Raw genomic sequence first — 24,602 nt, forward strand, 5'->3', positions numbered from 1 at the left:
TGTGGGCTTGGCCTGCAGGAGTTTATTCAAAGCCCGTGGGGAGACATTAGGATAGAGATGGAAAAGAGTCGGTGTTTTAGTTCTTGGCACAAAGTAAAAGTTTCACATCCAGAACCCTGTCCTGGACCAAAACCCTTTAAAGCTCTCTGTCCGAGCAGTGCCAAGCCAGGCCTCAGGGAAAGGCTAGGGGACAAGGCTGAGGGCAGGAGAGAGGAGGGAGCGCGGGCGCTCCATGCCCTGTGTGACGTCACAGCCCAGCAGGAGGCAGCCCGGTGGAAACCATGGTCAGCCTGGCATCTGGCAGGGGCCCCGTCCAAGTTTGCTCTCCCAGAGCCCCCAGCCTTTCCTTTCCACTGAATGTGACATGAGGTGAGCTAAACAATTTGATGGTAAATATATAGTCATCCTTTCTTCAAAAATTAAAGTATCCAAACATAAACGTGGCCACAGGAAACAAACCTTTTTAATGCGTTTGTAAATGAACATACTGTTCCATTGTCATACACAGCATATTTCTCAGATCAATTTTTCTAGCCAGAGTCACCACCCCCTTCCTTCCTCTCCAACCCTTTGTCGTCCATGGCAGCTTAAATATTTCCTTGAGTTTCATAAGGGCTCAGCGTGGCCCCTATACCCACAACCAGAGGGTAAATGTAAGGATTTATTTCCCCTGCACTGAGAAAAGGAAACATCTCCAGAAAGAAGTGGTGGATGGTACTCTGCCTGATGACTCTTTACACATGAGGAACTACCCCTGATGGACAATTCAGGAAACAGAATTAGGAGGACTGTGTTCCAGGGGATCGTGTAAAGGAACCATACGTGAGTTCAAGGACCAGGCACCACTCCTGTGCCTGAATCTTAACATTTAATCAAGCCTGTGTCTCCCTGAAGGGCATTGGTAGCAGAGTAGCCAATTTTTATTCAAGCCCACATGTTCTAGTGTAGCCTACAGAACTTGTTTGAAGAGATCAATTAAAGGCTTTTCACAGTGAGCGAAACGAGAGCTGGCAGCTTCCTTTCCTCCGGAAAAAGGGCGAGTGAACAGTGACTGTAATGGGGTATGCGGTTGGGCCTCGACAATGGGCGGAATCTAGTAACCAGGGTGTTGCTCATGTGATTGTATATTAATGACACCACACAGAAAAAAAAGGCGAGTGAAGCCTCTTTCACTGATCTGTCCTGCAGCCTGCAAGCTGGGGGACATGTGTGGACCAGACAGAGGGCTGATCGCTACTCAGGATCGGGGAGAGAAATCGGCATCACGGAGGTTACACAGCGAGTCAGGAGCAAGTCACGCAGGGCCCCAGGTAGGCGCCTGGGAGGGTCTGGGGCTTCCCCTTAAGGGAAGAAAGCAAAGATACCGTGAGGGGAAAGGACGGGGGCCGCCCCTCTCCCACGGGCCCCGCCTCGCCCTCACATGCGCCGGAAAGTCCTGCGCGGAGAGGCGGCAGCGACAGCCCACCCTCCCTGCGCCCTCCGCCCCCGCCCCCACCGCCCCAACGGCCGCCGCCCTCCGCTCTCCGCCGACTCTCAGCAGGAACTCTGCGGCTGCGCGGGGTGAGTTTCCGGTCGGACGCGGGCTCCTCCCCCCGTGGGAACCCGCCCTTCCGCTCCCAGGCTTCCCGCTGACAGTTCAAAGTGGGGAAAAGGCGGCGGCGGCGGCGGCGGCGGCGGCGGCGGCCGCCCTTTCCCCAGCGCGGGCCTTCAGAAGAGTAGCCGGGATAGACTCCCGGGCCTCGGTCCCCGCCCCCCCGAGAGGACGTCCGGGTGCGCTGCCCCTTGAAGCTGGCCGTGAAGGACATGCTGGGTTTGTGGGCAGCTTAATCCAAATGCTCGGGGACTCGCTGCCAGAGGAGATTCGGGAGCTGGCGCTGCGAGGGGCGCAGTGGGTACCAGCCGCCGTCTCTTCTCGCCTGCCCTGACCACCCGAGCCGGCACAGTGCCCCTCCTTTCTCTCCGTCCCCTCCCCTGCTGTGTCTTCCTTACGGTGCCACCTGAGGAGTGCTACAAGCATTGGTTTGTGGCTCTCTCGGGAGCGTGTAAGCTCCATGCTGGCAGGGCCTCTGGTTCACCCTGGGTAGCGGGTGTAATCGGTGCCCTGGCTCACCCCGTCTGCCCCACCATCCTCAGTGCACCACAGCCCACAGCGTGCTTGGCCTCAGCTGCCAGCATCTGCATGATCGCTCCCTCCTGCTGTGCGTGCTCTGCAAGTATTGGCGTCAGCAGGAGGGAATGAAGAAGAAATTACCACACATGCAAACACACAGCCCAGCAGCCTGTCCACATTCCAAGTTCCACGGGGATAGAGGAGTGGTGGGGTGTCCTCAGCCAGGAGGGCAGGGGCAGGAATGCTGAAAGAAGTGGCAGAAAGTGGAACTTTGGGGAGAGGGTGGTTATTAAGGACAGCCTGCTGACCAGGAGAGAGACAAGCCTGGCACTGGGAGAGATGATATAAGCTACAATCCCAGGCACCCTGCTCGCACGCAAGCCCCGGGATCTTGGGCAAGTCACCTGACTTCTCTGAGCTTCAGTTCCCTGCTGGCGTGAGGGTGTTAACCCACTTGCTCTGCCTGCCTCCAGGGTCACTGGAGGACGACATGAGGTGACACACAGATAGACAGAAAGAAGGAGCGTTTCCCCAGTGACCTGGCCTGCCACCGGAAGGGCAAGAACAACACTGGCCTGCCCGCAGCTGGAAGCTCTGCACCAGTCTGGCCCACAGCAGGCTGGGGGAAGAATAGGAGCTAATCACAGGCTGGGTTGTAAACTGCAGGGACGGGCACCTCTCCCCAGGCAGGAAACCTCTACACTGGCTCCATCTGCCATAGTCCCGGCCACGAGCAGGGCCTTCCTGCCCCCTGGTGGGCACATTAGGAGGTGCATCTGTTCTCGCAGACCGGCTGCAGGCAGAGTGACCGACACTAACAGCAAGGCCTACACGTTGCAGAGTGCCACGGTGCACCAGAGACTGTGCTAACTCTGTCGTCATACGGAATTCTCAGCGGGCCTCCAAGGTCTGCGTTACACCCCTATCGTGCAGATGGAGATCTGAGGCTTAGAGGTTATGGAATTGTGAAAGCCCACACAGTTCCTAATGTTGGAGCTGGGATTCCAGGGCCCTAGGGTGTGTATTGGGGTCTGGGTTCCTTCAGGATTCCCTGGGCAGCTAGTTTGGGGCTGGGAAGATGTAAGTTCACTGCCGGGGAGTTTTGTCCTAAGAAAATCAGGGCAGCTGGCTTTGGCAGAAGTCTCCTGGGAACCCGCCCCCTCTATCTGCTCCTATGCGTCCCCTTCAGCCTGAACTCCCTTCAGGCGGCTTCCTCTCCCACATGGGGGCCGATCTGTGGCCCAGGGCCCTGTTCCTCATGTTCTGCAAAAGGCAAATAGTAAATATTTAAGCTTTCTGGGCCATGTGATCTCTATCACCTTGACTGTCGTGGTAGCAGGAAGCAGTGATGGACAACCCTCCAGTGAATGAGCCTGGCTGGGAGCCAATAAAACTTTATCCATAGAGGTGAAGATTTGAATTTCATGGAATGTTCAGGTGTCATGAAATACTATTCTGCTTTTGAATTCCTTCAGCCATTTAAAGCTATAGAAACCCTTCTTAGCTTACAGGCAGGACAAGAACAGGCAGGTGGGGGCCATAACGTCCTGACCCCTGCTCTAAGATGTGGGAGTCTGTCTCTAAAGTAGTCAGGCGTCAGCTTCTCAGTCTGACTGCTCCTTTCTTATCTCTTGTTCTATTTCTTCTCCCATCCCCTCAAAGGGGCCAGAACTCAAAGGCCTGCCCTCAACGCTGCCTTGTCCCCATGTACCTTCTCTCCCCGTGGCCACATATTCCTGCAGCTCACCTGCCCTGGTGCAGGGAGTCCCAGCTTACACTTCCTTCCCACCAGTTCACAAGCTTTTGTTGAGCCACCCCGGATGGCTCACACTGGGTCTGGAACACTCACGGGCAGGCATTTTCCTGGGGTGTTTAGGAAGGTCATGCTTTACGCATATTTATGCTAGAAAGGAGTTTTGGGGAGTGACAGAGGATCTCGCCTTTGGGTTTGGGTTCTGGATGTTCCCTCATTTCTGCCTTTCCTCCAGCGGCCCCAGTTGCACATGCAACCACAGCCATGAACTTGGAGCATCTACTAAGGGCCCACTCTATGAAGAACTTCACACGGGGCCCTCAGCGTTGGAGACGGGAGGCCAGAAAGAGAATGAGGAAATGTTTCCCTGGCTTTGGAGGCACTGACGGTCTGAGGCAGGAGCAGAAGCAAAGAAAGATCCTGGGAAGGCTCACGAAGGAATTTCTGTGCAGGTGGGTTTAGGGGCCAGGAGGGTGGTGACCAAGCAGACTAGAGCAGAGGTGCAAGGGCCTGACAGAAGGAAGAGGTGAACTCGCTGTGTCCTCTGGGGAGTTACTTACCCTTTCTAGGTCTGTTTCCCCCCTATAGTGAGACTAATCGCTGCCTGTTCCGTTGCTTTGAGAATTAAAGGCAATCATGAACAGAATAATGCCTATAACATCTCACTCTAAATAGTGACCCCGAAAGGGGTTGAGGCGAGATGGAGCCGTCCTGTGGGCTCTGCTGAGCAGGGGTGTGAGGTGGGAGCTGCCCTGGCTGGCACTGGGGTCCCAGGCTGCAGACCCGGATGACCTCAGGGGATCCACTGTGAGGTCACCACTACTGACCTGGACATTCAGACAGAAGGCAGCATGCCACATTCTCAGTGTATTTCTCATTTATCTTTTATTTAACATGCAGGGGTATGTCCTGAGCCCTGGTCCCCTCCCTAGCCCTGGTCCTCCCTGTGGCTTCTGGCCCAGGGTCTGCTCCCAGCCACCTCCAGTCCCTGACTGTCCTCTTTGTGATGGTCTCCCAGCAGGTCCTGTCCAGGGTGTCCACCTCTCTCTGGCTTGGGGCGGCTGCTCACTCTGGCTTTGGTGTTGTGCCACAGCGAGCCGATCCTGCTGCGTATCTCAGGCCAGGAACGTGCACTTTTTGTCCCACCCGGTTTGTGAGAGGCTCTGGACTCCTCAGCGGTGGGGCCGTGGGCAGGGCTGAGCTCCTTGCAGGTGGTGTCATGCGTGCTGTGCGCGGAGCTGCGGCGGCCTTCCTCCTCCTCTCTGGGGGTTGTGTGGCTCCCTAAGGTGCTGTCCCCTGGTTGGTGGGGTATCTTGTCCACACCTGCCCTCTGGCAGCTCTCAGCTACCCCGCGGGGTGGGGAGCTCCGGATAGCGCCCTCCTGCGTGCTCTCCCTTCTCCCTGTGGGGACCTCAGTGCTGGCCGGAGACAGGCGCGGCTGCCTCCCAGCCCGCTCCCTCCGCAAGGTCGGAGCGGAAGTTGGGCACGTGTTGTCCGCACCCGAAATAGCCGGGTTGTGTTTGCGTCCTCCAGGACACTCAGCGGCTGCCCCTGCTAGGGTTGTGTTCAGCTGTTTCAAGGCGGACTTGGTGGCTGTCGTGGTTAAAGCACCTGCCGTGGTGTCTCCTGCCACCCCTTCTGCTCCATGCGTCATAGCCCTTGCTGCCGGCTCCTGTGCTGTCACCTCCTCTCTTTCTGCCCTTGCTGCTGACTCTCGGACACGCCATGCAGGTGTATTGTCCGGGGCGGCCTCTTCGGGCATGGTAGTGCATCTGTGGAAGTCCTGTCGGGCCCGCTCCCCCACGTCAGAAGCTGCAGAGAGGGCCGCAGTCGCCTCCAGGACATGGATGCTCCCAATGCTGACCTCTTCCTGACCTTCTGGTCCGTGGAAATGTTCTGCATCGGGAACGCTCCTGTCCATTTCGTCAAACATCGACAAGAACCTGTCCCCGGCAGGAACGGCATGGGTACTGCTGTGAGCTTCAACCGGGGGCCTCAGGAGGTCAATTAGCTCTTCCCAGTAGCCAAAGAGCTCTTCCTGCTTGTCCGGAGGGGCACACAGTTGCAGGTAGAAGGAGCGGCCGGTAATAAGCCTCACGCGCAGCTGTTGTTTGTCACGGTTGTGAACGCTGATCCTTACGAACTTCAAGGGCAAGAGCCTGGTGACCTCTAAGGTCTTTGTATCTCCTTGCTCTTCTCCCTCAGTGGGCTCACCACATCCCTCATGCTTTTCACAGTCACCGACAGGTTGTGCCAGCAGCATGACGTCTGGTATTGGGTCGAGGGTGTTGGTGTTTGCGATGCCCACTGTAATGATCATGGCGCATTTGTGCACATCAACTAGCATTCCCCGTTTGGTGACCTGCATAAAGTCGCTCTCAAACACAGGGACAGACTTGAACATGTCAAATTCTCCCTGGCGCAGTTGTCGCTGCAGTTGCCCCATGGCGGTGTTGAACATGCCCACCCTGGGCCTCCTCTGGGCCATGTAACACGGACACAGAGACTCACTGCTGATGACTCCGTTACCACAGGAAGCAGCGCTGGCTAGGCAAACAGGTCCCTGTGCCTTCCCTTCGCTGACAGAAGAGGGAACAGCGGTGCTCCTGGGCACGGGCGGCCTCCCGGCAGGTCTCTCAACAGCACCCCACCCTGCAGTACCCAACTCCCCCGGCTTCAGAGCCTCCTGGAGGCAGAGGTGGGTTTGGGGTGTGCAGGTGACGGCCGTGGGAGTGCTAGCAGGTGCTGGATGCCAGCCGGAATCTCTGCAAGTGTGCAGAGATGTACGGTGCGCTCGCGCTCTGCTGTGCCTCGCGTCTGCCTCTGACAATCTCAGACGCTGTGAGCTACAGTCCTGCGGAGAGAAGTAACTCCTCGCCTAATCCCCCTGCGCAGCCCTATTTATACTCTGCTGCCCTTTATGACCTGTCACTGTCACAAACCCCTTTGTCCCCACCCCTCCGCCGAGCCCTCAGGGCGGGGCCGCCACCCTCCCCCACAAACTTCCCGCTGCCCCTCAGGGGTCAGGCCCATCCTGCCATGTCCTACGGTGGGTACCAAGGTAGAAGTGTCTTCAACAGGGAAAATTGGGTGGATAGTTTCTTTTCCAGCCCCAAATGAAAAAGATACAGCAAATGGAAAAAGTCTGTAGTCACGTAAGATGATGGGATAGGATGGAACCATCAAAAAACCCAGTCTCGGTCCTTAGCCAGTCCTTTCAAAAAGTCTCAGTAAATGGTGATATTGACCTTATTTAATAATACATTAAAAATTGATTTCCTCAGATGCTGTGTTATGTTCTTCACATATCATGAGAACCCACTGTGTTTGGCCTTGTAGCTACCATCCCTTGTTATAGGTGAAGAAACGGAGGTTGTGTCAGTTGCCTAAATTCACGGGAGTAGTGGTAGTGGAGGCAGTGTTTGAACGCAGGTGTAAAGCCTTTGTTCTGAACCGCTGTAGTACTTTGCTTACAGAGAAAGCGCGGGCCATCGAAATGTTTCCAAACCGGACTGATTTAACTACCTTGAAGAGGATCAAATCAGTGCATTATCACAAGTTCTATAATGCTATGTGCACATATATTGTTCTGGAGAGAAGCCAGGATGACCGCTTCAGACCGTGGCCGGTAGGACGTGGGGGTTAAATCATCTGGGGAGTCATCTCCGTTTCTCCTTTCATCAGTCTGTGTATGGAAACCTACTATTCTTTTAAGACTCCTCCGCATTCTTCCTTCCTCCCCCACTGAAATGAGGAGGGCAGGAAATAAACCTGAGCCGTAAGCTTCCATTCCAGGAGCCTGCCAGATGCCCTCCAGCAGAAGTGGCTTGGAAACCTTGACACCTTTGGGGAGCGGGTACCCTTATACCTCCTGCCTTACTGCTGTCCCATTGAGCTAGTCAGAGAACATGTGACTTCTACTTTGTTACTTGACAGATCTGAGAAAGATGTCTGCTCTCAACTCCCTCACCTTCCAGTTTGATGTTATGCCTGAAATCCCACCCTAGAGATTCATTCCTTGACGACAAAGGCTATCTTGCTGTGAAAATACACGTAACTGTTCATTGACAGCTGAATGGATAAACAAAATGGGTCTATTCACACAGTACAATGTTACCCAGTCATAAAAAAAACGAAATACTGACCCATGCTGCAAAATGGATGAACGTTGACATTATGCTAAGTGAAAGAAGCCAGATACAAAAAGCCACATATTGTACAAATCCACTTATATGACTGAAACAACGGCGGCAAATCCATAGAGAAAGATATGAGACTGGTGTTTGCCTAGGACTAGAGGGAGGGGAGAATGGGGGTGACTGCTTAATAGGTACAAGATTTCCTTTCAGGGGGATGAAAAATTCTGGAACTAGTTAGCGGTGATGGTTATCCAGTATTGTGAATTCAGTGAGGGACAGTGGAGTTGTATACTCTAAAATGGTGACAATGTTAGATTTCATGTTAATTTGTATTTTATCACACACACACACACACACACACACACACACACACACACACTCTAGCTCAGAATGCTTATAGTTAAAATGCATAGATTTCCACTTTAGAGGGCTCAACCATGGGACCTTGAGGATACTTCTAAGCCATTCACTTCCTCATCTGTAACATGGGGATAAAAGTTGCTGTGAGGATTAAGTGAGATACTGCATGTAAAGTGTGGAACATATTGTCCCAAGCAATGGTAGCTATTATTATTAGCACTCATCCCGCCTGGCGCTGACAGCTGCTGCTCACACAGAAACTTCTAGAACACAACCACGAATATGGGATGGAGAGGAGAGGAAAGGCTTGATGTGGGCTTGGCCTGCAGGAGTTTATTCAAAGCCCGTGGGGAGACATTAGGATAGAGATGGAAAAGAGTCGGTGTTTTAGTTCTTGGCACAAAGTAAAAGTTTCACATCCAGAACCCTGTCCTGGACCAAAACCCTTTAAAGCTCTCTGTCTGAGCAGTGCCAAGCCAGGCCTCAGGGAAAGGCTAGGGGACAAGGCTGAGGGCAGGAGAGAGGAGGGAGCGCGGGCGCTCCATGCCCTGTGTGACGTCACAGCCCAGCAGGAGGCAGCCCGGTGGAAACCATGGTCAGCCTGGCATCTGGCAGGGGCCCCGTCCAAGTTTGCTCTCCCAGAGCCCCCAGCCTTTCCTTTCCACTGAATGTGACATGAGGTGAGCTAAACAATTTGATGGTAAATATATAGTCATCCTTTCTTCAAAAATTAAAGTATCCAAACATAAACGTGGCCACAGGAAACAAACCTTTTTAATGCGTTTGTAAATGAACATACTGTTCCATTGTCATACACAGCATATTTCTCAGATCAATTTTTCTAGCCAGAGTCACCACCCCCTTCCTTCCTCTCCAACCCTTTGTCGTCCATGGCAGCTTAAATATTTCCTTGAGTTTCATAAGGGCTCAGCGTGGCCCCTATACCCACAACCAGAGGGTAAATGTAAGGATTTATTTCCCCTGCACTGAGAAAAGGAAACATCTCCAGAAAGAAGTGGTGGATGGTACTCTGCCTGATGACTCTTTACACATGAGGAACTACCCCTGATGGACAATTCAGGAAACAGAATTAGGAGGACTGTGTTCCAGGGGATCGTGTAAAGGAACCATACGTGAGTTCAAGGACCAGGCACCACTCCTGTGCCTGAATCTTAACATTTAATCAAGCCTGTGTCTCCCTGAAGGGCATTGGTAGCAGAGTAGCCAATTTTTATTCAAGCCCACATGTTCTAGTGTAGCCTACAGAACTTGTTTGAAGAGATCAATTAAAGGCTTTTCACAGTGAGCGAAACGAGAGCTGGCAGCTTCCTTTCCTCCGGAAAAAGGGCGAGTGAACAGTGACTGTAATGGGGTATGCGGTTGGGCCTCGACAATGGGCGGAATCTAGTAACCAGGGTGTTGCTCATGTGATTGTATATTAATGACACCACACAGAAAAAAAAGGCGAGTGAAGCCTCTTTCACTGATCTGTCCTGCAGCCTGCAAGCTGGGGGACATGTGTGGACCAGACAGAGGGCTGATCGCTACTCAGGATCGGGGAGAGAAATCGGCATCACGGAGGTTACACAGCGAGTCAGGAGCAAGTCACGCAGGGCCCCAGGTAGGCGCCTGGGAGGGTCTGGGGCTTCCCCTTAAGGGAAGAAAGCAAAGATACCGTGAGGGGAAAGGACGGGGGCCGCCCCTCTCCCACGGGCCCCGCCTCGCCCTCACATGCGCCGGAAAGTCCTGCGCGGAGAGGCGGCAGCGACAGCCCACCCTCCCTGCGCCCTCCGCCCCCGCCCCCACCGCCCCAACGGCCGCCGCCCTCCGCTCTCCGCCGACTCTCAGCAGGAACTCTGCGGCTGCGCGGGGTGAGTTTCCGGTCGGACGCGGGCTCCTCCCCCCGTGGGAACCCGCCCTTCCGCTCCCAGGCTTCCCGCTGACAGTTCAAAGTGGGGAAAAGGCGGCGGCGGCGGCGGCGGCGGCGGCGGCGGCCGCCCTTTCCCCAGCGCGGGCCTTCAGAAGAGTAGCCGGGATAGACTCCCGGGCCTCGGTCCCCGCCCCCCCGAGAGGACGTCCGGGTGCGCTGCCCCTTGAAGCTGGCCGTGAAGGACATGCTGGGTTTGTGGGCAGCTTAATCCAAATGCTCGGGGACTCGCTGCCAGAGGAGATTCGGGAGCTGGCGCTGCGAGGGGCGCAGTGGGTACCAGCCGCCGTCTCTTCTCGCCTGCCCTGACCACCCGAGCCGGCACAGTGCCCCTCCTTTCTCTCCGTCCCCTCCCCTGCTGTGTCTTCCTTACGGTGCCACCTGAGGAGTGCTACAAGCATTGGTTTGTGGCTCTCTCGGGAGCGTGTAAGCTCCATGCTGGCAGGGCCTCTGGTTCACCCTGGGTAGCGGGTGTAATCGGTGCCCTGGCTCACCCCGTCTGCCCCACCATCCTCAGTGCACCACAGCCCACAGCGTGCTTGGCCTCAGCTGCCAGCATCTGCATGATCGCTCCCTCCTGCTGTGCGTGCTCTGCAAGTATTGGCGTCAGCAGGAGGGAATGAAGAAGAAATTACCACACATGCAAACACACAGCCCAGCAGCCTGTCCACATTCCAAGTTCCACGGGGATAGAGGAGTGGTGGGGTGTCCTCAGCCAGGAGGGCAGGGGCAGGAATGCTGAAAGAAGTGGCAGAAAGTGGAACTTTGGGGAGAGGGTGGTTATTAAGGACAGCCTGCTGACCAGGAGAGAGACAAGCCTGGCACTGGGAGAGATGATATAAGCTACAATCCCAGGCACCCTGCTCGCACGCAAGCCCCGGGATCTTGGGCAAGTCACCTGACTTCTCTGAGCTTCAGTTCCCTGCTGGCGTGAGGGTGTTAACCCACTTGCTCTGCCTGCCTCCAGGGTCACTGGAGGACGACATGAGGTGACACACAGATAGACAGAAAGAAGGAGCGTTTCCCCAGTGACCTGGCCTGCCACCGGAAGGGCAAGAACAACACTGGCCTGCCCGCAGCTGGAAGCTCTGCACCAGTCTGGCCCACAGCAGGCTGGGGGAAGAATAGGAGCTAATCACAGGCTGGGTTGTAAACTGCAGGGACGGGCACCTCTCCCCAGGCAGGAAACCTCTACACTGGCTCCATCTGCCATAGTCCCGGCCACGAGCAGGGCCTTCCTGCCCCCTGGTGGGCACATTAGGAGGTGCATCTGTTCTCGCAGACCGGCTGCAGGCAGAGTGACCGACACTAACAGCAAGGCCTACACGTTGCAGAGTGCCACGGTGCACCAGAGACTGTGCTAACTCTGTCGTCATACGGAATTCTCAGCGGGCCTCCAAGGTCTGCGTTACACCCCTATCGTGCAGATGGAGATCTGAGGCTTAGAGGTTATGGAATTGTGAAAGCCCACACAGTTCCTAATGTTGGAGCTGGGATTCCAGGGCCCTAGGGTGTGTATTGGGGTCTGGGTTCCTTCAGGATTCCCTGGGCAGCTAGTTTGGGGCTGGGAAGATGTAAGTTCACTGCCGGGGAGTTTTGTCCTAAGAAAATCAGGGCAGCTGGCTTTGGCAGAAGTCTCCTGGGAACCCGCCCCCTCTATCTGCTCCTATGCGTCCCCTTCAGCCTGAACTCCCTTCAGGCGGCTTCCTCTCCCACATGGGGGCCGATCTGTGGCCCAGGGCCCTGTTCCTCATGTTCTGCAAAAGGCAAATAGTAAATATTTAAGCTTTCTGGGCCATGTGATCTCTATCACCTTGACTGTCGTGGTAGCAGGAAGCAGTGATGGACAACCCTCCAGTGAATGAGCCTGGCTGGGAGCCAATAAAACTTTATCCATAGAGGTGAAGATTTGAATTTCATGGAATGTTCAGGTGTCATGAAATACTATTCTGCTTTTGAATTCCTTCAGCCATTTAAAGCTATAGAAACCCTTCTTAGCTTACAGGCAGGACAAGAACAGGCAGGTGGGGGCCATAACGTCCTGACCCCTGCTCTAAGATGTGGGAGTCTGTCTCTAAAGTAGTCAGGCGTCAGCTTCTCAGTCTGACTGCTCCTTTCTTATCTCTTGTTCTATTTCTTCTCCCATCCCCTCAAAGGGGCCAGAACTCAAAGGCCTGCCCTCAACGCTGCCTTGTCCCCATGTACCTTCTCTCCCCGTGGCCACATATTCCTGCAGCTCACCTGCCCTGGTGCAGGGAGTCCCAGCTTACACTTCCTTCCCACCAGTTCACAAGCTTTTGTTGAGCCACCCCGGATGGCTCACACTGGGTCTGGAACACTCACGGGCAGGCATTTTCCTGGGGTGTTTAGGAAGGTCATGCTTTACGCATATTTATGCTAGAAAGGAGTTTTGGGGAGTGACAGAGGATCTCGCCTTTGGGTTTGGGTTCTGGATGTTCCCTCATTTCTGCCTTTCCTCCAGCGGCCCCAGTTGCACATGCAACCACAGCCATGAACTTGGAGCATCTACTAAGGGCCCACTCTATGAAGAACTTCACACGGGGCCCTCAGCGTTGGAGACGGGAGGCCAGAAAGAGAATGAGGAAATGTTTCCCTGGCTTTGGAGGCACTGACGGTCTGAGGCAGGAGCAGAAGCAAAGAAAGATCCTGGGAAGGCTCACGAAGGAATTTCTGTGCAGGTGGGTTTAGGGGCCAGGAGGGTGGTGACCAAGCAGACTAGAGCAGAGGTGCAAGGGCCTGACAGAAGGAAGAGGTGAACTCGCTGTGTCCTCTGGGGAGTTACTTACCCTTTCTAGGTCTGTTTCCCCCCTATAGTGAGACTAATCGCTGCCTGTTCCGTTGCTTTGAGAATTAAAGGCAATCATGAACAGAATAATGCCTATAACATCTCACTCTAAATAGTGACCCCGAAAGGGGTTGAGGCGAGATGGAGCCGTCCTGTGGGCTCTGCTGAGCAGGGGTGTGAGGTGGGAGCTGCCCTGGCTGGCACTGGGGTCCCAGGCTGCAGACCCGGATGACCTCAGGGGATCCACTGTGAGGTCACCACTACTGACCTGGACATTCAGACAGAAGGCAGCATGCCACATTCTCAGTGTATTTCTCATTTATCTTTTATTTAACATGCAGGGGTATGTCCTGAGCCCTGGTCCCCTCCCTAGCCCTGGTCCTCCCTGTGGCTTCTGGCCCAGGGTCTGCTCCCAGCCACCTCCAGTCCCTGACTGTCCTCTTTGTGATGGTCTCCCAGCAGGTCCTGTCCAGGGTGTCCACCTCTCTCTGGCTTGGGGCGGCTGCTCACTCTGGCTTTGGTGTTGTGCCACAGCGAGCCGATCCTGCTGCGTATCTCAGGCCAGGAACGTGCACTTTTTGTCCCACCCGGTTTGTGAGAGGCTCTGGACTCCTCAGCGGTGGGGCCGTGGGCAGGGCTGAGCTCCTTGCAGGTGGTGTCATGCGTGCTGTGCGCGGAGCTGCGGCGGCCTTCCTCCTCCTCTCTGGGGGTTGTGTGGCTCCCTAAGGTGCTGTCCCCTGGTTGGTGGGGTATCTTGTCCACACCTGCCCTCTGGCAGCTCTCAGCTACCCCGCGGGGTGGGGAGCTCCGGATAGCGCCCTCCTGCGTGCTCTCCCTTCTCCCTGTGGGGACCTCAGTGCTGGCCGGAGACAGGCGCGGCTGCCTCCCAGCCCGCTCCCTCCGCAAGGTCGGAGCGGAAGTTGGGCACGTGTTGTCCGCACCCGAAATAGCCGGGTTGTGTTTGCGTCCTCCAGGACACTCAGCGGCTGCCCCTGCTAGGGTTGTGTTCAGCTGTTTCAAGGCGGACTTGGTGGCTGTCGTGGTTAAAGCACCTGCCGTGGTGTCTCCTGCCACCCCTTCTGCTCCATGCGTCATAGCCCTTGCTGCCGGCTCCTGTGCTGTCACCTCCTCTCTTTCTGCCCTTGCTGCTGACTCTCGGACACGCCATGCAGGTGTATTGTCCGGGGCGGCCTCTTCGGGCATGGTAGTGCATCTGTGGAAGTCCTGTCGGGCCCGCTCCCCCACGTCAGAAGCTGCAGAGAGGGCCGCAGTCGCCTCCAGGACATGGATGCTCCCAATGCTGACCTCTTCCTGACCTTCTGGTCCGTGGAAATGTTCTGCATCGGGAACGCTCCTGTCCATTTCGTCAAACATCGACAAGAACCTGTCCCCGGCAGGAACGGCATGGGTACTGCTGTGAGCTTCAACCGGGGGCCTCAGGAGGTCAATTAGCTCTTCCCAGTAGCCAAAGAGCTCTTCCTGCTTGTCCGGAGGGGCACACAGTTGCAGGTAGAAGGAGCGGCCGGTAATAAGCCTCACGCGCAGCTGTTGTTTGTCACGGTTGTGAACGCTGATCCTTACGAACTTCAAGGGCAAGAGCCTGGTGACCTCTAAGGTCTTTGTATCTCCTTGCTCTTCTCCCTCAGTGGGCTCACCACATCCCTCATGCTTTTCACAGTCACCGACAGGTTGTGCCAGCAGCATGACGTCTGGTATTGGGTCGAGGGTGTTGGTGTTTGCGATGCCCACTGTAATGATCATGGCGCATTTGTGCACATCAACTAGCATTCCCCGTTTGGTGACCTGCATAAAGTCGCTCTCAAACACAGGGACAGACTTGAACATGTCAAATTCTCCCTGGCGCAGTTGTCGCTGCAGTTGCCCCATGGCGGTGTTGAACATGCCCACCCTGGGCCTCCTCTGGGCCATGTAACACGGACACAGAGACTCACTGCTGATGACTCCGTTACCACAGGAAGCAGCGCTGGCTAGGCAAACAGGTCCCTGTGCCTTCCCTTCGCTGACAGAAGAGGGAACAGCGGTGCTCCTGGGCACGGGCGGCCTCCCGGCAGGTCTCTCAACAGCACCCCACCCTGCAGTACCCAACTCCCCCGGCTTCAGAGCCTCCTGGAGGCAGAGGTGGGTTTGGGGTGTGCAGGTGACGGCCGTGGGAGTGCTAGCAGGTGCTGGATGCCAGCCGGAATCTCTGCAAGTGTGCAGAGATGTACGGTGCGCTCGCGCTCTGCTGTGCCTCGCGTCTGCCTCTGACAATCTCAGACGCTGTGAGCTACAGTCCTGCGGAGAGAAGTAACTCCTCGCCTAATCCCCCTGCGCAGCCCTATTTATACTCTGCTGCCCTTTATGACCTGTCACTGTCACAAACCCCTTTGTCCCCACCCCTCCGCCGAGCCCTCAGGGCGGGGCCGCCACCCTCCCCCACAAACTTCCCGCTGCCCCTCAGGGGTCAGGCCCATCCTGCCATGTCCTACGGTGGGTACCAAGGTAGAAGTGTCTTCAACAGGGAAAATTGGGTGGATAGTTTCTTTTCCAGCCCCAAATGAAAAAGATACAGCAAATGGAAAAAGTCTGTAGTCACGTAAGATGATGGGATAGGATGGAACCATCAAACAACCCAGTCTCGGTCCTTAGCCAGTCCTTTCAAAAAGTCTCAGTAAATGGTGATATTGACCTTATTTAATAATACATTAAAAATTGATTTCCTCAGATGCTGTGTTATGTTCTTCACATATCATGAGAACCCACTGTGTTTGGCCTTGTAGCTACCATCCCTTGTTATAGGTGAAGAAACGGAGGTTGTGTCAGTTGCCTAAATTCACGGGAGTAGTGGTAGTGGAGGCAGTGTTTGAACGCAGGTGTAAAGCCTTTGTTCTGAACCGCTGTAGTACTTTGCTTACAGAGAAAGCGCGGGCCATCGAAATGTTTCCAAACCGGACTGATTTAACTACCTTGAAGAGGATCAAATCAGTGCATTATCACAAGTTCTATAATGCTATGTGCACATATATTGTTCTGGAGAGAAGCCAGGATGACCGCTTCAGACCGTGGCCGGTAGGACGTGGGGGTTAAATCATCTGGGGAGTCATCTCCGTTTCTCCTTTCATCAGTCTGTGTATGGAAACCTACTATTCTTTTAAGACTCCTCCGCATTCTTCCTTCCTCCCCCACTGAAATGAGGAGGGCAGGAAATAAACCTGAGCCGTAAGCTTCCATTCCAGGAGCCTGCCAGATGCCCTCCAGCAGAAGTGGCTTGGAAACCTTGACACCTTTGGGGAGCGGGTACCCTTATACCTCCTGCCTTACTGCTGTCCCATTGAGCTAGTCAGAGAACATGTGACTTCTACTTTGTTACTTGACAGATCTGAGAAAGACGTCTGCTCTCAACTCCCTCACCTTCCAGTTTGATGTTATGCCTGAAATCCCACCCTAGAGATTCATTCCTTGACGACAAAGGCTATCTTGCTGTGAAAATACACGTAACTGTTCATTGACAGCTGAATGGATAAACAAAATGGGTCTATTCACACAGTACAATGTTACCCAGTCATAAAAAAAACGAAATACTGACCCATGCTGCAAAATGGATGAACGTTGACATTATGCTAAGTGAAAGAAGCCAGATACAAAAAGCCACATATTGTACAAATCCACTTATATGACTGAAACAACGGCGGCAAATCCATAGAGAAAGATATGAGACTGGTGTTTGCCTAGGACTAGAGGGAGGGGAGAATGGGGGTGACTGCTTAATAGGTACAAGATTTCCTTTCAGGGGGATGAAAAATTCTGGAACTAGTTAGCGGTGATGGTTATCCAGTATTGTGAATTCAGTGAGGGACAGTGGAGTTGTATACTCTAAAATGGTGACAATGTTAGATTTCATGTTAATTTGTATTTTATCACACACACACACACACACACACACACACACACACTCTAGCTCAGAATGCTTATAGTTAAAATGCATAGATTTCCACTTTAGAGGGCTCAACCATGGGACCTTGAGGATACTTCTAAGCCATTCACTTCCTCATCTGTAACATGGGGATAAAAGTTGCTGTGAGGATTAAGTGAGATACTGCATGTAAAGTGTGGAACATATTGTCCCAAGCAATGGTAGCTATTATTATTAGCACTCATCCCGCCTGGCGCTGACAGCTGCTGCTCACACAGAAACTTCTAGAACACAACCACGAATATGGGATGGAGAGGAGAGGAAAGGCTTGATGTGGGCTTGGCCTGCAGGAGTTTATTCAAAGCCCGTGGGGAGACATTAGGATAGAGATGGAAAAGAGTCGGTGTTTTAGTTCTTGGCACAAAGTAAAAGTTTCACATCCAGAACCCTGTCCTGGACCAAAACCCTTTAAAGCTCTCTGTCTGAGCAGTGCCAAGCCAGGCCTCAGGGAAAGGCTAGGGGACAAGGCTGAGGGCAGGAGAGAGGAGGGAGCGCGGGCGCTCCATGCCCTGTGTGACGTCACAGCCCAGCAGGAGGCAGCCCGGTGGAAACCATGGTCAGCCTGGCATCTGGCAGGGGCCCCGTCCAAGTTTGCTCTCCCAGAGCCCCCAGCCTTTCCTTTCCACTGAATGTGACATGAGGTGAGCTAAACAATTTGATGGTAAATATATAGTCATCCTTTCTTCAAAAATTAAAGTATCCAAACATAAACGTGGCCACAGGAAACAAACCTTTTTAATGCGTTTGTAAATGAACATACTGTTCCATTGTCATACACAGCATATTTCTCAGATCAATTTTTCTAGCCAGAGTCACCACCCCCTTCCTTCCTCTCCAACCCTTTGTCGTCCATGGCAGCTTAAATATTTCCTTGAGTTTCATAAGGGCTCAGCGTGGCCCCTATACCCACAACCAGAGGGTAAATGTAAGGATTTATTTCCCCTGCACTGAGAAAAGGAAACATCTCCAGAAAGAAGTGGTGGATGGTACTCTGCCTGATGACTCTTTACACATGAGGAACTACCCCTGATGGACAATTCAGGAAACAGAATTAGGAGGACTGTGTTCCAGGGGATCGTGTAAAGGAACCATACGTGAGTTCAAGGACCAGGCACCACTCCTGTGCCTGAATCTTAACATTTAATCAAGCCTGTGTCTCCCTGAAGGGCATTGGTAGCAGAGTAGCCAATTTTTATTCAAGCCCACATGTTCTAGTGTAGCCTACAGAACTTGTTTGAAGAGATCAATTAAAGGCTTTTCACAGTGAGCGAAACGAGAGCTGGCAGCTTCCTTTCCTCCGGAAAAAGGGCGAGTGAACAGTGACTGTAATGGGGTATGCGGTTGGGCCTCGACAATGGGCGGAATCTAGTAACCAGGGTGTTGCTCATGTGATTGTATATTAATGACACCACACAGAAAAAAAAGGCGAGTGAAGCCTCTTTCACTGATCTGTCCTGCAGCCTGCAAGCTGGGGGACATGTGTGGACCAGACAGAGGGCTGATCGCTACTCAGGATCGGGGAGAGAAATCGGCATCACGGAGGTTACACAGCGAGTCAGGAGCAAGTCACGCAGGGCCCCAGGTAGGCGCCTGGGAGGGTCTGGGGCTTCCCCTTAAGGGAAGAAAGCAAAGATACCGTGAGGGGAAAGGACGGGGGCCGCCCCTCTCCCACGGGCCCCGCCTCGCCCTCACATGCGCCGGAAAGTCCTGCGCGGAGAGGCGGCAGCGACAGCCCACCCTCCCTGCGCCCTCCGCCCCCGCCCCCACCGCCCCAACGGCCGCCGCCCTCCGCTCTCCGCCGACTCTCAGCAGGAACTCTGCGGCTGCGCGGGGTGAGTTTCCGGTCGGACGCGGGCTCCTCCCCCCGTGGGAACCCGCCCTTCCGCTCCCAGGCTTCCCGCTGACAGTTCAAAGTGGGGAAAAGGCGGCGGCGGCGGCGGCGGCCGCCCTTTCCCCAGCGCGGGCCTTCAGAAGAGTAGCCGGGATAGACTCCCGGGCCTCGGTCCCCGCCCCCCCGAGAGGACGTCCGGGTGCGCTGCCCCTTGAAGCTGGCCGTGAAGGACATGCTGGGTTTGTGGGCAGCTTAATCCAAATGCTCGGGGACTCGCTGCCAGAGGAGATTCGGGAGCTGGCGCTGCGAGGGGCGCAGTGGGTACCAGCCGCCGTCTCTTCTCGCCTGCCCTGACCACCCGAGCCGGCACAGTGCCCCTCCTTTCTCTCCGTCCCCTCCCCTGCTGTGTCTTCCTTACGGTGCCACCTGAGGAGTGCTACAAGCATTGGTTTGTGGCTCTCTCGGGAGCGTGTAAGCTCCATGCTGGCAGGGCCTCTGGTTCACCCTGGGTAGCGGGTGTAATCGGTGCCCTGGCTCACCCCGTCTGCCCCACCATCCTCAGTGCACCACAGCCCACAGCGTGCTTGGCCTCAGCTGCCAGCATCTGCATGATCGCTCCCTCCTGCTGTGCGTGCTCTGCAAGTATTGGCGTCAGCAGGAGGGAATGAAGAAGAAATTACCACACATGCAAACACACAGCCCAGCAGCCTGTCCACATTCCAAGTTCCACGGGGATAGAGGAGTGGTGGGGTGTCCTCAGCCAGGAGGGCAGGGGCAGGAATGCTGAAAGAAGTGGCAGAAAGTGGAACTTTGGGGAGAGGGTGGTTATTAAGGACAGCCTGCTGACCAGGAGAGAGACAAGCCTGGCACTGGGAGAGATGATATAAGCTACAATCCCAGGCACCCTGCTCGCACGCAAGCCCCGGGATCTTGGGCAAGTCACCTGACTTCTCTGAGCTTCAGTTCCCTGCTGGCGTGAGGGTGTTAACCCACTTGCTCTGCCTGCCTCCAGGGTCACTGGAGGACGACATGAGGTGACACACAGATAGACAGAAAGAAGGAGCGTTTCCCCAGTGACCTGGCCTGCCACCGGAAGGGCAAGAACAACACTGGCCTGCCCGCAGCTGGAAGCTCTGCACCAGTCTGGCCCACAGCAGGCTGGGGGAAGAATAGGAGCTAATCACAGGCTGGGTTGTAAACTGCAGGGACGGGCACCTCTCCCCAGGCAGGAAACCTCTACACTGGCTCCATCTGCCATAGTCCCGGCCACGAGCAGGGCCTTCCTGCCCCCTGGTGGGCACATTAGGAGGTGCATCTGTTCTCGCAGACCGGCTGCAGGCAGAGTGACCGACGCTAACAGCAAGGCCTACACGTTGCAGAGTGCCACGGTGCACCAGAGACTGTGCTAACTCTGTCGTCATACGGAATTCTCAGCGGGCCTCCAAGGTCTGCGTTACACCCCTATCGTGCAGATGGAGATCTGAGGCTTAGAGGTTATGGAATTGTGAAAGCCCACACAGTTCCTAATGTTGGAGCTGGGATTCCAGGGCCCTAGGGTGTGTATTGGGGTCTGGGTTCCTTCAGGATTCCCTGGGCAGCTAGTTTGGGGCTGGGAAGATGTAAGTTCACTGCCGGGGAGTTTTGTCCTAAGAAAATCAGGGCAGCTGGCTTTGGCAGAAGTCTCCTGGGAACCCGCCCCCTCTATCTGCTCCTATGCGTCCCCTTCAGCCTGAACTCCCTTCAGGCGGCTTCCTCTCCCACATGGGGGCCGATCTGTGGCCCAGGGCCCTGTTCCTCATGTTCTGCAAAAGGCAAATAGTAAATATTTAAGCTTTCTGGGCCATGTGATCTCTATCACCTTGACTGTCGTGGTAGCAGGAAGCAGTGATGGACAACCCTCCAGTGAATGAGCCTGGCTGGGAGCCAATAAAACTTTATCCATAGAGGTGAAGATTTGAATTTCATGGAATGTTCAGGTGTCATGAAATACTATTCTGCTTTTGAATTCCTTCAGCCATTTAAAGCTATAGAAACCCTTCTTAGCTTACAGGCAGGACAAGAACAGGCAGGTGGGGGCCATAACGTCCTGACCCCTGCTCTAAGATGTGGGAGTCTGTCTCTAAAGTAGTCAGGCGTCAGCTTCTCAGTCTGACTGCTCCTTTCTTATCTCTTGTTCTATTTCTTCTCCCATCCCCTCAAAGGGGCCAGAACTCAAAGGCCTGCCCTCAACGCTGCCTTGTCCCCATGTACCTTCTCTCCCCGTGGCCACATATTCCTGCAGCTCACCTGCCCTGGTGCAGGGAGTCCCAGCTTACACTTCCTTCCCACCAGTTCACAAGCTTTTGTTGAGCCACCCCGGATGGCTCACACTGGGTCTGGAACACTCACGGGCAGGCATTTTCCTGGGGTGTTTAGGAAGGTCATGCTTTACGCATATTTATGCTAGAAAGGAGTTTTGGGGAGTGACAGAGGATCTCGCCTTTGGGTTTGGGTTCTGGATGTTCCCTCATTTCTGCCTTTCCTCCAGCGGCCCCAGTTGCACATGCAACCACAGCCATGAACTTGGAGCATCTACTAAGGGCCCACTCTATGAAGAACTTCACACGGGGCCCTCAGCGTTGGAGACGGGAGGCCAGAAAGAGAATGAGGAAATGTTTCCCTGGCTTTGGAGGCACTGACGGTCTGAGGCAGGAGCAGAAGCAAAGAAAGATCCTGAGAAGGCTCACGAAGGAATTTCTGTGCAGGTGGGTTTAGGGGCCAGGAGGGTGGTGACCAAGCAGACTAGAGCAGAGGTGCAAGGGCCTGACAGAAGGAAGAGGTGAACTCGCTGTGTCCTCTGGGGAGTTACTTACCCTTTCTAGGTCTGTTTCCCCCCTATAGTGAGACTAATCGCTGCCTGTTCCGTTGCTTTGAGAATTAAAGGCAATCATGAACAGAATAATGCCTATAACATCTCACTCTAAATAGTGACCCCGAAAGGGGTTGAGGCGAGATGGAGCCGTCCTGTGGGCTCTGCTGAGCAGGGGTGTGAGGTGGGAGCTGCCCTGGCTGGCACTGGGGTCCCAGGCTGCAGACCCGGATGACCTCAGGGGATCCACTGTGAGGTCACCACTACTGACCTGGACATTCAGACAGAAGGCAGCATGCCACATTCTCAGTGTATTTCTCATTTATCTTTTATTTAACATGCAGGGGTATGTCCTGAGCCCTGGTCCCCTCCCTAGCCCTGGTCCTCCCTGTGGCTTCTGGCCCAGGGTCTGCTCCCAGCCACCTCCAGTCCCTGACTGTCCTCTTTGTGATGGTCTCCCAGCAGGTCCTGTCCAGGGTGTCCACCTCTCTCTGGCTTGGGGCGGCTGCTCACTCTGGCTTTGGTGTTGTGCCACAGCGAGCCGATCCTGCTGCGTATCTCAGGCCAGGAACGTGCACTTTTTGTCCCACCCGGTTTGTGAGAGGCTCTGGACTCCTCAGCGGTGGGGCCGTGGGCAGGGCTGAGCTCCTTGCAGGTGGTGTCATGCGTGCTGTGCGCGGAGCTGCGGCGGCCTTCCTCCTCCTCTCTGGGGGTTGTGTGGCTCCCTAAGGTGCTGTCCCCTGGTTGGTGGGGTATCTTGTCCACACCTGCCCTCTGGCAGCTCTCAGCTACCCCGCGGGGTGGGGAGCTCCGGATAGCGCCCTCCTGCGTGCTCTCCCTTCTCCCTGTGGGGACCTCAGTGCTGGCCGGAGACAGGCGCGGCTGCCTCCCAGCCCGCTCCCTCCGCAAGGTCGGAGCGGAAGTTGGGCACGTGTTGTCCGCACCCGAAATAGCCGGGTTGTGTTTGCGTCCTCCAGGACACTCAGCGGCTGCCCCTGCTAGGGTTGTGTTCAGCTGTTTCAAGGCGGACTTGGTGGCTGTCGTGGTTAAAGCACCTGCCGTGGTGTCTCCTGCCACCCCTTCTGCTCCATGCGTCATAGCCCTTGCTGCCGGCTCCTGTGCTGTCACCTCCTCTCTTTCTGCCCTTGCTGCTGACTCTCGGACACGCCATGCAGGTGTATTGTCCGGGGCGGCCTCTTCGGGCATGGTAGTGCATCTGTGGAAGTCCTGTCGGGCCCGCTCCCCCACGTCAGAAGCTGCAGAGAGGGCCGCAGTCGCCTCCAGGACATGGATGCTCCCAATGCTGACCTCTTCCTGACCTTCTGGTCCGTGGAAATGTTCTGCATCGGGAACGCTCCTGTCCATTTCGTCAAACATCGACAAGAACCTGTCCCCGGCAGGAACGGCATGGGTACTGCTGTGAGCTTCAACCGGGGGCCTCAGGAGGTCAATTAGCTCTTCCCAGTAGCCAAAGAGCTCTTCCTGCTTGTCCGGAGGGGCACACAGTTGCAGGTAGAAGGAGCGGCCGGTAATAAGCCTCACGCGCAGCTGTTGTTTGTCACGGTTGTGAACGCTGATCCTTACGAACTTCAAGGGCAAGAGCCTGGTGACCTCTAAGGTCTTTGTATCTCCTTGCTCTTCTCCCTCAGTGGGCTCACCACATCCCTCATGCTTTTCACAGTCACCGACAGGTTGTGCCAGCAGCATGACGTCTGGTATTGGGTCGAGGGTGTTGGTGTTTGCGATGCCCACTGTAATGATCATGGCGCATTTGTGCACATCAACTAGCATTCCCCGTTTGGTGACCTGCATAAAGTCGCTCTCAAACACAGGGACAGACTTGAACATGTCAAATTCTCCCTGGCGCAGTTGTCGCTGCAGTTGCCCCATGGCGGTGTTGAACATGCCCACCCTGGGCCTCCTCTGGGCCATGTAACACGGACACAGAGACTCACTGCTGATGACTCCGTTACCACAGGAAGCAGCGCTGGCTAGGCAAACAGGTCCCTGTGCCTTCCCTTCGCTGACAGAAGAGGGAACAGCGGTGCTCCTGGGCACGGGCGGCCTCCCGGCAGGTCTCTCAACAGCACCCCACCCTGCAGTACCCAACTCCCCCGGCTTCAGAGCCTCCTGGAGGCAGAGGTGGGTTTGGGGTGTGCAGGTGACGGCCGTGGGAGTGCTAGCAGGTGCTGGATGCCAGCCGGAATCTCTGCAAGTGTGCAGAGATGTACGGTGCGCTCGCGCTCTGCTGTGCCTCGCGTCTGCCTCTGACAATCTCAGACGCTGTGAGCTACAGTCCTGCGGAGAGAAGTAACTCCTCGCCTAATCCCCCTGCGCAGCCCTATTTATACTCTGCTGCCCTTTATGACCTGTCACTGTCACAAACCCCTTTGTCCCCACCCCTCCGCCGAGCCCTCAGGGCGGGGCCGCCACCCTCCCCCACAAACTTCCCGCTGCCCCTCAGGGGTCAGGCCCATCCTGCCATGTCCTACGGTGGGTACCAAGGTAGAAGTGTCTTCAACAGGGAAAATTGGGTGGATAGTTTCTTTTCCAGCCCCAAATGAAAAAGATACAGCAAATGGAAAAAGTCTGTAGTCACGTAAGATGATGGGATAGGATGGAACCATCAAACAACCCAGTCTCGGTCCTTAGCCAGTCCTTTCAAAAAGTCTCAGTAAATGGTGATATTGACCTTATTTAATAATACATTAAAAATTGATTTCCTCAGATGCTGTGTTATGTTCTTCACATATCATGAGAACCCACTGTGTTTGGCCTTGTAGCTACCATCCCTTGTTATAGGTGAAGAAACGGAGGTTGTGTCAGTTGCCTAAATTCACGGGAGTAGTGGTAGT

General features: G+C 54.9%; 1 protein-coding gene across 4 annotated transcripts in view; it reads left to right on the plus strand.

Moving 5' to 3' along the window:
* LOC130684987 (uncharacterized) overlaps positions 1-24,602 on the plus strand; it is a 78,450-nt gene that overhangs the window by 4,566 nt on the left and 49,282 nt on the right. For 2 of the 4 annotated variants that reach the window (XM_057508135.1, XM_057508136.1), the window contains exons 2-7: positions 1,189-1,310; positions 4,099-4,315; positions 9,862-9,983; positions 12,772-12,988; positions 18,529-18,650; positions 21,427-21,643. In XM_057508135.1, coding sequence (XP_057364118.1) covers positions 1,189-1,310; positions 4,099-4,315; positions 9,862-9,983; positions 12,772-12,988; positions 18,529-18,650; positions 21,427-21,643 — 1,017 coding nt within the window. Of the gene's footprint in view, positions 1-685; positions 823-1,188; positions 1,311-1,782; positions 3,018-4,098; positions 4,316-9,861; positions 9,984-12,771; positions 12,989-18,528; positions 18,651-21,426; positions 21,644-24,602 lie in introns of those variants that run through there. The other 2 variants (XM_057508137.1, XM_057508138.1) reach the window with 2 other exon arrangements.

The sequence above is a fragment of the Manis pentadactyla genome, chromosome 9 (assembly GCF_030020395.1).
Source record: "Manis pentadactyla isolate mManPen7 chromosome 9, mManPen7.hap1, whole genome shotgun sequence".
Classification (NCBI taxonomy): Eukaryota; Metazoa; Chordata; class Mammalia; order Pholidota; family Manidae; genus Manis; species Manis pentadactyla.